The sequence below is a fragment of the Fusarium subglutinans genome (assembly GCF_013396075.1).
Source record: "Fusarium subglutinans strain NRRL 66333 chromosome Unknown NRRL66333_c0000150, whole genome shotgun sequence".
Taxonomy (NCBI): Eukaryota; Fungi; Ascomycota; class Sordariomycetes; order Hypocreales; family Nectriaceae; genus Fusarium; species Fusarium subglutinans.
In genome coordinates, this window is record NW_023502213.1 from 112870 (window position 1) to 123799 (window position 10930).

General features: G+C 45.5%; 4 protein-coding genes across 4 annotated transcripts; 2 read left to right on the forward strand and 2 right to left on the reverse strand.

Annotated features, from left to right (window-relative positions):
• Positions 1-1238: 1238 nt before the first annotated feature.
• On the forward strand, positions 1239-2500 carry FSUBG_9627 (cytochrome p450; the record flags this gene model as incomplete). Its single annotated transcript, XM_036688160.1, has 5 exons — positions 1239-1571; positions 1622-1746; positions 1804-2102; positions 2154-2255; positions 2310-2500. The coding sequence occupies 5 exons, from the start codon at positions 1239-1241 to the stop codon at positions 2498-2500; spliced, it is 1050 nt and encodes a 349-aa protein (XP_036534923.1).
• A 134-nt stretch (positions 2501-2634) lies between these two features.
• On the reverse strand, positions 2635-4215 carry FSUBG_9628 (uncharacterized protein; the record flags this gene model as incomplete). The annotated part of the gene is made up of 3 exons (XM_036688161.1): positions 2635-3103; positions 3160-3210; positions 3269-4215. 3 exons carry the CDS (start codon positions 4213-4215, stop codon positions 2635-2637), a joined length of 1467 nt encoding a protein of 488 aa, XP_036534924.1.
• An 880-nt stretch (positions 4216-5095) lies between these two features.
• FSUBG_9629 (cellulose-binding family ii) lies at positions 5096-6634 on the reverse strand (the record flags this gene model as incomplete). The annotated part of the gene is made up of 3 exons (XM_036688162.1): positions 5096-5408; positions 5892-6359; positions 6408-6634. 3 exons carry the CDS (start codon positions 6632-6634, stop codon positions 5096-5098), a joined length of 1008 nt encoding a protein of 335 aa, XP_036534925.1.
• Positions 6635-7271: 637 nt separating this feature from the next.
• FSUBG_9630 (BAHD acyltransferase DCR) lies at positions 7272-8607 on the forward strand (the record flags this gene model as incomplete). Its single annotated transcript, XM_036688164.1, has 4 exons — positions 7272-7477; positions 7527-7593; positions 7650-7723; positions 7782-8607. 4 exons carry the CDS (start codon positions 7272-7274, stop codon positions 8605-8607), a joined length of 1173 nt encoding a protein of 390 aa, XP_036534926.1.
• Positions 8608-10930: the final 2323 nt, after the last annotated feature.

Below are 10930 nucleotides of genomic sequence, written 5' to 3' on the forward strand. Positions count from 1 at the left end.
AGTTGGTGACACCACAATAATAAGGCACCCTTTCTTGCGGAGAGCACAGCAGCGATATCAGATTGAAAACCTTAATGCCTATAGAATTATCTTCCAAACATGCATAAACTTTGCCATGAACCTTCAGAATTGACATCATTTTATCACCAGCCTAGACTCAATCATCGAATGACTCTGTTCTACCCGATTGACTTCTACCCCTCTGTTAACCCTTCCGTGGTCTATGGGTCAGCCGGCTTACTCATGGCCAACTGACTCAGGATCATCAAATATCTGGGGAAGCGCAAGGAAGGCTCACATTCCTTGCATAGTACATTTACAGAAGTGGCTAATTACCTTGGCAGATCATGCGGGGTAATGATCTTGCCCCTGAGTCAAGATATCAGATGTCAGCGTACTGCATATAGTTAAATAGTCACAGTATAGATACGGCTTATAACTTTCAACTAGACAAGTGATAACAATAACACTTACTCTCTTTTGTCTACCAAGAACCGGCTAATCTTCACTATGGTTGACCTTTCTAATGTTCAACTTGACAGCCTTTCTGCCCTTTGTTGTGTGGGTTTATGTGGCGTCGCTACGCACATAGCTATATTTCGGATTGGCGAGTGGGATGTTGCCGTTCATCGTATCATTGCTTCCTTCGGTCTTATCTATGCATCGATCTTTAGCGTCCTGGCCTATCATGGTGACCTGGAGCGCCAGAGCCTTCTCGGGGCCTGGTATATTGCTTCTGAGCTCCTGGCAGCCTTCATAGCTGGGGTATACGGCAGCATGATTGTCTACAGACTTTTCTTTCATCCCTTGCGCCTTTTCCCAGGGCCAACGTTTGCTCCCCTGTCAGCGTTGTGCGCGATATCCATGTCAATGAAGAAGTTCCATATGTTTTTGGAAGTGCAGAAACTACACAGAACCTACGGCGATTTTATCAGACTGGGTACTACCTACCTACTCACTCTCCACTCCAAATCGACCCAACACTAACTAAGCCTAAGGTCCATCCGAGATTTCAGTTGCATCACCGACGGCCGTTGCCACAATTTACCAAAATTCATCTCCTTGTCAAAAGGGTCCTTGGTATAATGTTTTTGTGCCTACTATATCTTTGCATGCTACGAGGGATAGGCAGGAGCATACAATCCGAAGAAAGGTATGGGACAGAGGTCTCAATGCAAAAGGTATAAACAAGTTCGCGGTTTGGTTGTTGTAAAGCAAGGCTAACTAGTCCAAAAGCCATGCGAGATTACGAACCAAGAATCGAGAAGTATACGGGCTTGTTAATGAGTCAGCTGCAACAGAGATGTGGGAAGCCGGTCGATATTACTGACTGGTGCGGCTTCTATGGTTTCGACGTCATGGGCGACCTCGCATTTGGCAAGAGCTTCAATATGCTTAATGACGGAGTCAAGCATTACTACATGGAGCTGACGCAAATGTCTACCCTATGGGGAAGCCCAATTGGTCGAGCTTCTTGGCTCTATCTACTTGTTAAGGATATACCCATCCTGAATCGCCAGATTGTACAATTTCTAAAATGGCTTCGAAAACATGTCGATCAGAGGAAAAAGGTAAGGCTATTGTCTATTTCCATCTGTCTTCTCGTCTAACTACATGGCAGAATGAGCCACACCTTCCCGACTTGTTCTCCTGGCTCCTGAATGCCTACAAAGAACAATCAGTCCACACGAAGCAAGACGATCTCAACCTATTGGGTGATGCACACCTCATTGTGGTTGCAGGGAGGTATAAATGCAAAGTCAAATCAAAACATGATAATAGTTAACTGATTTATTTGCATAGCGACACTACTTCGACAACCATGACATGTGCACTGTTTGAGCTGGCACGCCATCCCCTTGTCTATCAGAAGTTACAGAAAGAGGTTGACGAGTTCTTGAAGCAAGGGGACTCTCCTCATAGCCACAGTGCTCTTGCCAAACTCAAGTACCTCCAAGCTATCATTGACGAGACGATGCGGCTGTACCCAGCTATTCCATCAGGCCTGCAGAGAATCACACCCCCGCAGGGCCTGGAAATTGACGGAACATTTATCCCAGGAAACACCATTATACAAACACCTACATATACATTAAACCGAGGTAAGTGGTGCCCCAAGCCTGCCTTGAGACACATCTGACCATTTTGACTAGACGAAAGATGCTTTGCACGCCCCAACGACTTCATTCCTGAGCGATGGACAACACAACCCGATCTCGTCCGCGATGGTTCAGCATTTGCCCCTTTCTCCATTGGTGAGTCCCAACAGCAATCTAATCCAGGGGTGGATTCGCTGACATTGAGCACAGGCCGTTATTCCTGTGCTGGAAAACAACTTGGACTTCTTGAAGTTCGGCATGTTCTAACCCAGATTGTCTCCAAGTTCGACATCCGCCTTGCGCCAAACCAAACAGCCAAGGCTTTCCAAGACGGGCTAGCAGACGGGTTTACACTCCTTTGTCCCAAGCTGGAAATGATTTTTGAAACACGGGGAACCTGATTTGGAGGAGTAAGTGGAACTCCATTTGAGTTTTATACCGTGACATCTCTAGTCATTCAGTACCCAGTAAACAAGAGAAAAGAGTACCAAAGGAACACCTAGGTAGCTGTAGTACTAAGAAGTAATTTACATAGCTAAAGGTTGTCCAAATCCCAGTTATACTCTCCGGCAGCACCATCGTAACTCCATCCTTGATCATCCTCGCCTCCCTGGCAAGGGTCAGAAACTGTGCCCTCCGTGACCATAAAAGTGCCGTGGTGATGTGATGGAGTTCGACTTTGAGATAGGTAACCCAATGAGTTGGTCTGAAGGGGCAAAGGATGAACTGTGACAGGCAAACTGGTTTGCGGGGACTTGGGCACGTCATGGATAAGTGCAGGGAAATGATAAAAGAAATCCGAATTCATAGTCCAACAGCCGAGATTGGAGATTGTATCCCTGAACAATGATGAAAGGCCATACCTGCCCAGCCCTACGTTGACGGAATACACATCGCGGAACTCATATGGCCAGGTGATACGAAGATGCTCTTTGAACATGTGCCAAAACAAGTTACTGCAGTATCGGTGCGGGTAGCGTGAGAATTGCTGCCGAAAAGACGGCCTATTAAAAACATAAGCTCTTGAAGTTAGGCTTCTGGAGGCTGGTTTTGTTCTTACCAGGCAAAGTAGTCTACAGCTGGATGACCAGAGATATCCTGTGATGACGTACTTGGGTAGGTTAGTTAGTCAAGAAGCAATTCAAGTTGGGAGAAACAGAAAGACTCACGATTTCATGTACCATCGCGGTAGAATGGTACTAGCATTGGCCGATGTTGGGTCAGCGTAGGCGCGCATATAGCGGTGAACCATGTGAATCACGGCAAGACGCTCAACCTGGCCGCAAGCAGAAAAGCAAATCTCGTCGAGGTGTCGAATCCTCTTCCAAAGTGGTGTCATTCTCCCCGACTGCTCCAGATGCTCCCAGCCGTAGAGCACAACGCGCACTGGAACGTCTTCACTAGCCTCGTCCTCCAGTGCCAGCATCGAGGTTGATAAGTGTCCCGGGGGCCCTTTTAAGACCTGGTTGCCCGCTTGCCATATATTACGGCTGACTACCGATCCGTCTGAGAGACGTCTTGTCTCTGGAGAAGTGCAGTCGCAGGGCGATGACGCTGCTGAAGTTTTGTCATTGACGGGGTGATCATGTGCTGCACTGTACGTTGCAGATTTAACATTCATATAGGCCTGACCGCCTTCTAAAGCCGTGTCCCCCGGAAGGATCCCATTGAAGTCGGGTGAAAACAGACTAAGCTCATTGCTGGCCGGAGTTGTCTCCAGCAAGTCCGGCAGTAACGCCGGAGATTCCCTGTAGACAGAACCCGACGCGCTTGGTTGCTGTTCTGGGAATTTTTCTTCGGCTGTAGTCCTATTCTCCCACTTTTTAGCTTCAGAGAGTCGCCTAGCAAAGGACAAAGACGTAGAATCTAGAAAGCGAATCAGGGAGTCACGCTGCTTCGTCACCTCGGACAGCTGAGCCATCAAGGACAGGGTTTTATCGTGATCATCCCCGCTGCTCAGCTTCTGAACAAGGTCCTCGAGATATGCAATACGGCTCTTGGTTCTCTCGCGCGAGACGCGCTGGGCCTTGCGGTCAGACTCCCTCTTCTTGAGCCTCTGGGGGTCGGTAGTAGGCGACTGGGCTTGTCGACGCGTGGCAGGGGTGTTTGCGGGCATGACGGAATTTGAAATGCTTTGGGTTCCACTGGCTAGATGCTTAGGACATAGGCCCGGGAAGTCGGCCCATCTTTATGCCTCGGGTCTGAAAGTGGAGTAATGAGGGGCTGGCTCGCCGGCATTTCTTAATTGGTCATAGGCCAACAGCGTCCAATAATTGTGAGCTTTGCCTCTTTAGGTCTCCAGAATGCGGGAAAGCACCCAAAGCGTAATCATAAAACACCAGGAATAGAGCACAGTGTAACCAAAATGCAAAGGCATTATATACACGATTGATCAGATAAGAGGGACAAAGTCACAAATTGCAGACGCCTTAACAAGACCTCCATTAACACACCCCCACCTGATGAAATTACCCAAGAAGCCTATGTCTTGGCACCTTCCTCAGATTCGTCGCTAGTGTCGTGTCAGCCGGCGGACGCGACTGTAAGTTAAATACGTAAAGGCCAATCAAATCAAATCAAACAGAGACCTCTTAGGCTCCACTGCCTCGCGTCGCAGGAAGAACATGGACCTTGAGCAAAGGAGATGTTATTCAATTGGCCATACTTCTCCAATATTGAGTATGATAGGTATTATCAACGTCTAGCTTAAAAGAGATCTAAGGGGGTTCTACTCATTCCGGGTTAAGGATGGCTAGATATAAATACTAACCTTTTTTTCCCTTATGTATTAACAGTTCCTTAGCCTATCTTCTACAACAGCCTACCAGGACTTTCTTTTCCTATCATTCCCTCCCAAAAGCCAATATTTCTATAACCAATTAACCTTAACTATAATGCTTTTCTTCACAAAGTCTATCCTTTTCACTTCCACTCTGGCCATTGCCGCTCAAGCCACAACAACTGTCTCTTCGCCGACTCAGACATCTCTCCCTGCCTTAGCATCCCAGGTTCCATCCTGTGTTGCTGGATGCCTTGGAGTGGTTCACGATAGTATTGGATGTGACGCAGGTGACATAGTATGCCTCTGCATCCATAAAGCCTCTGTGATAAGCAAAGTTGGTTTGTGCATTGTCGGAGCCCAGTGTGATTTTGAGGACGCTACCGGTAAGTTTGTGAACCATACTTAGCCATGGGTTCCAACTGATACTGATCTTCTTCATCCAAGGGTCCACCGATATTTTCCGAGACATGTGCAAGCTGGTAGCTGAGAATTCCGGAACGGCCGTAATCGCTTCCGCCTCCAGGGTTCTAGATGCAGTTGTCGCTTCTGCTACTGTCTCTGCTGAGAGTGCATCTACGTCTATAAATGCCGCAGGCCTTGTTGGTTATGATGTTGTTAAAGTAGTTGTTGTAACTGTTGCTTTTGCTATCTAGTCAGAATGCCAGACCTATTATTTACGGTTAAGGCTTGTGGCTAAGAGCTTGAATCGGCGGACAGAACCTAGCTAATTAATAATGTACTATATTACTCTTTGCTTTTTATAATTATAAAAAGGACTGACTTAAAGCAGCAGTTATTACTATAAGGAATACTAACATTAGATAATATATAGACTGTGAAAAAGCCAATCTGGGCCATCTGCTCAGTGAGGTTGGGAGGAAGTCAGAAGATAGAGCAGATAGAGGTCTCATTTCTAGTATCGTTGATGTAGTCGCGCAAACCAAATGTGTGACCCTGCAAAGACTGTTTTAGCCCATGACAATGTTGAGGATCAGAGTCTACGTACCTACTCATGGACTAGAATAGACCATTTGCCCATCTTGCTTCCAACAGTGTCCCAGCCATACTCACTGACATTGATACCCTCACCTGAAGCGGCACCCATGTTAAATTCACCCCAACTCTTGTCAACAAAGAAGTACTGGTGGAACCGATTCTCGGCACCGCGTCCACAGCTAGAGTAGTCTCCATCGGGGTGGAGATGTCGTGAACAACCAGGATCACAGGCAATGATTCCATCTTTGTCTTTAAACTCGGTGTAGACGTGGAAGCCATCACGATTTCCTATCAGCTGGCTGTCGTTTGCTATAGCCCACGCGATGATTTTGAACTTGACCTCTTTGAAGGGGAAGTTGTCCCAGCCAGGAAGCCACTCGAACCACTGTTGGTATTGTTTGACGTGTTGGATGGAGACATCTTTTCTCGTCTCTTCATCAAGAATCGAATCTGAGATCCAATTCATGCAAACATTGATCGTACTGGCATATGTCAGTCAGCGTCTTTATCATAATTACTCTTGCTTGTACCCATTCCCATCCATAATCTGGTCAATAGCCCAGTTGTGATACTTCGAAAGTCCACCATTATCTGGAAAAATGGCACTCATCATGATTTCAGTATTATCCCATGCCATTGGCAGAGACTGTTTCCATTGATCGGGAATGGGATCATTGGGCGAGTCCACAAAGGCGCATATAGCAAGACGAAATATGGCTACCATTGAGAAAGCGGCGGTGCTGGTACGCGATAACATAGTGTAGTAACGGTAGTAAAGAATGAACGACTGGTGAAAGCTGTGTGAGATGAAACCCCCAAAAAGGTTAGTCGATAGCAGCTTTCTTATAGTAAAAATCTAGCAATATTCCTTACCGAATAATGGATGCCAAGGTGGACACTATTATCGTAGATAGTATCCATTTATGCGACCCATGGTAAGGCAATTCTCCCAGACAGATATAAGTATTACCCAATACCAGTACTCGCCAAGGTCTACACAACCTTTCACTTCATATACCGCACCCATGCTCGTGATTTCATCAGCCTCGTTTTGGCTAAAGATCGCCGACGACTGACATGGCCCCACTGTACGCCCATTATTGTATTTTAATTGGTAGATGCGTATTTTTGGACATACGGACGTGACTGGTAAAACGATGGTCACTTGGCAGGGGTTTACTGGCCTTGGCTCGAGACACGGCTCGGGACTCAGCGTACTAACCAAATGTAGTATACATTGAGCTGTCCAATCAACACCAAGGAACCCCAAAACTAGCTGCATGAACAGGCTTAAACAATTATTACACTATTGTTAAATCATCTATTTAAGGATTCGTATTTCCACCTGTTCGTCTCTATCTTGCTCATCAGTCTCATATCTTCTTGCCATCACAATGCCCTCTACTCTCAATTTCCAGTCCGAGGCACCTATTGGTCTGGGCGAAGAAGATCGTTATGTGGTAACCTTGGAGCAGTATGGCCTACAGCCACCCTCTGCAAAGCAAAAGCTCACGCCTTTAGACATGAATATGCCCAGGCTGTATGGTATCCGCTTGGTTCTATGCTTTCCAACTAACCCTGATATGGATAAGCGGCAGATGTGAGACTCATGTATGATGTTATGATGCACAGAAGACTGATGGAAGTAGATATGAGAACCTGAAGAAGGGCTTGACTCACACTGTCACTTCCATTCCTTGGATATCTGGACAAATTGTAAGTATTGAATTGTCTATCTGGATTTACAGTTGCTAATGTCACTGTCTGATCAGGGCCCGGAAGAAGGACGGGATCCCAAGACCCGGAAGGTCCAGATTCTTGACTCGCCATCTGGATTTAAGTTCCCGTACGTGTTATTTATTTAGAATGGTCATCCAGACATTCGCTAACAAAACCCTTTTCAGGTACAAGGATCTCACGGATACACTGCCATCTTATACAGAGTTACACGAGAGACACTTCCCTTTGGCAGAATTCACCACAGCTCAGGTCGGCCCTATCGATGCCATGCCACAGGGACCCAACCAGCCTGTCTTTGCAGCTCAGGCTAATTTCGTCGAAGGTGGCCTTCTGCTGACTGTGGGAGTCCATCACTCGGCATGTGATGCGTCAGCCTTGGACGCTATCCTGAGCACGTGGTCACACAATACTGCCGTAGCTAGCGATGGTCCTGGATCCTTTTCCATGTTTGATGTACCATCCAACGATCGCATACCTTTGATGGAAGGAGATCCTAGCATCGTCGACGTGGCTGCTTTTCCTGAGTATGTGCTGATGCCTACGCCTCACTCCATTGAGGGTGATTTGTCAAGCATGTCTGGATTCCAGATGCCTCCCCTCGCAAGTCACCTTTTCCACTTCTCGACGGAGTCTCTTACAAAGCTTAAAGAAAAGGCAGCAGCATTCTCTTCCCATGATGCCCTCTGTGCTTTTGTATGGCAGTGCATGACTTTGGCACGAATGCATTCCGGGGTCTTCAGTGACCCCCCTACAAAGGATTCAACAACGCGCTTCTGCTTTGCTGTTAATATTCGTAGCCGAACGAGCCCTCCGCTGCCATCTTCTTATATGGGCAATGCTTCCATGGGGTGCGTAACGGAGAAGATCGCCGTGACTTCCATTTTATCGAACGATGGATTGAAGCAAGCTTCAGCCATGGTACGGAGGTCACTGAAGGACTTCAGCCATACGAGAGAGAACTTACCAGTCTGTACATTCATCTCTCTTTGAATAGTAGATCGTGAGTTCAGCAAGGAGACTTCCTGCGTCCTGTGGTTGGTGACAAACTGGAGGTTCATCTTACAGAGATCGTTGCCCAGAAGATAAGGCACAGTTGCGCATATATCATCCACTAATGCAGCCATTCGCTTTCTGATCTTGCTGGTATCCAATGATGAAGGTAAGATAAAGGAGGCGCGAAGCTGGATTGAAAGCAGGATAAGCTTCGATATACGGTAGAAATTCCATACGCGAGCCGTGTAGAAGTGAGCATAGCGGTGGACGCCTTGCGGAGCGTATTCTGTGTGTGAATCATTGTTAATATTCAGTGCAGTGGCGTAAGACCAAGCAGGTGGGAGTCTTTTTGCCCAAGTGGACAGGAGTAAATCCAACGCCTGAGCATCGTAGACTATTCTTTCTACAGCAATCGTCCCAATTTGAGCAAGATCGATACTCTGGTAGTGAAGCCACGGGATGCTAGCTGGTATCGAAAGGAGGCGGATCTCCGGGTCTTGACACGAGCAGGGTAGCCCCTGAGTAAAGATTTCATCAACAGGCTGACATATCTGCATCTGGCTCACAACCTGCCGACGTAAGTATGTAGCATCTAGTGCAAGGATGGCACCGCTGTATCTTACCACGTTCTTCTGGACAAAGAAGTACATACTGCGGGAGAAGGGAGAGTCAACGTGAGTTGCCTGGAGCTTCAGCAGAGCCAGCGCCTTGTTTACATAAGTCCCCCATATGCTGAAGGCATAGACAAATGGCCAGTGATAGTCTAAGATTGATTGATACCTAAAGCTTATGATGCCTCCACAAAGCATATTAAGCTAATACACTAAAAAATCCTAATTTAACTTTAGCTTTTAAAAGTAATATATATATAGCCTTAATAAAGATAAGTTTCTTAATAAAAAACAGAATAATATACTTTTATAATAACTTAATTAGTAACCTTATTAGCAGTGGCTAGGGTAAAGCTTAATCTCCTAGACGTAGCTACTGACAGAGTCGCACGTGGCATAAATAAATACAGTCAAAATTACATTAAGTTCCCTTGAAGAGGGAGTGATAGTCTAAGACGTGTCAGTTCAAGACCCAGAGATTGGGGAACAATAAAGGCTCAGAGTCTGACCTCATAGCCACAAAGGAGCAGGACACTATACAAGGCCTGGTAATCTGAACTCAGCTGCTCAGTTTGCATCGCTTCTCTCAAGGCTTGAACGGCTTTGAGGTATCGATTCAGGCCCAGTTGGGTAGCGTGCGGAATGATTTCCGTAGAAGCGACAGGCGACACTGCCTCCAATGCTAAGTGTAAAGCCGAATCCTGCCGAGATGAAGCATGAAGGCGCGGTAGCTGCTCCTGGAGGGAAAGCGTTGGATCATGGATCGATAAGTTCTTAACTGTAGAGTGATAAAGTGACAAATCGCAATCTGTTCCTGAGAGGGGAGCAATGGAGGATGCGGGGTGCCGTACTTGATAAAAGATGTCTCCATAACTAAAGAATCCGCATTGTTTAACCACTGGGTTTCCCGGCCATTCTGCAATCTCTTGCGATGATGAGATTTTTCTTTCGTTTTGGAAGTTTCGTCTCGAAATAACAGGTTTAATTGATCTCTATAACCAGAACAGATCTTGCCCAGATTCAGGCATCGCGAACATTGTGGATGCTTTTCATCGCACTTAGTGCTGTTAGTATCTGCTTGATTAGGCACTGCCGATGTTACCTGCCTTTTTATGTGCTTTCCTGTGTGAATCTTATTAAAACCCGTAATTCAGACAAGGAAGATTCAACCGTGGTCCAGCTTACCTGCAGTTTTCACAGGCTTTGCTTGGTATACTGTAGTAAACCATTATAGTAGCAAACTTAACGCTTAATCCCGAGAGACAAATACAATATATAAAAGGAGTTAGTGCTAAAATTGGATTAAGGAGATAGGTCTCGTTTGGACTTAATGTGTAAAAAGGGGTTAAAATAACTTTATTATAACTAATCTTTTACTACCTTATAACTTAATATTCCCTAACCTTAACCAGTTTAACCTTTGTTTTAATAATATAGCTACTATATATATATTTTCCTCTAAACCTTTATCCTTTTAACCTTTCCTTTATAATTACCCTTTTTCCTTAAGTTACTAAGTAACTTATATTTATAGCTTTAAAGCTATAGCTATAAAGTATAAAGTAATATTAATTAAGCTTAATTTTCTCTTAACTTTATAATAAAATAGTCCTGCTTTAAATACTTTTTATTTTAATATATAATAATTATATCCTCCTAAATAGCAGGTTATAATTATTCCAGGTCTTAGTATTTATCCTAAAACACTA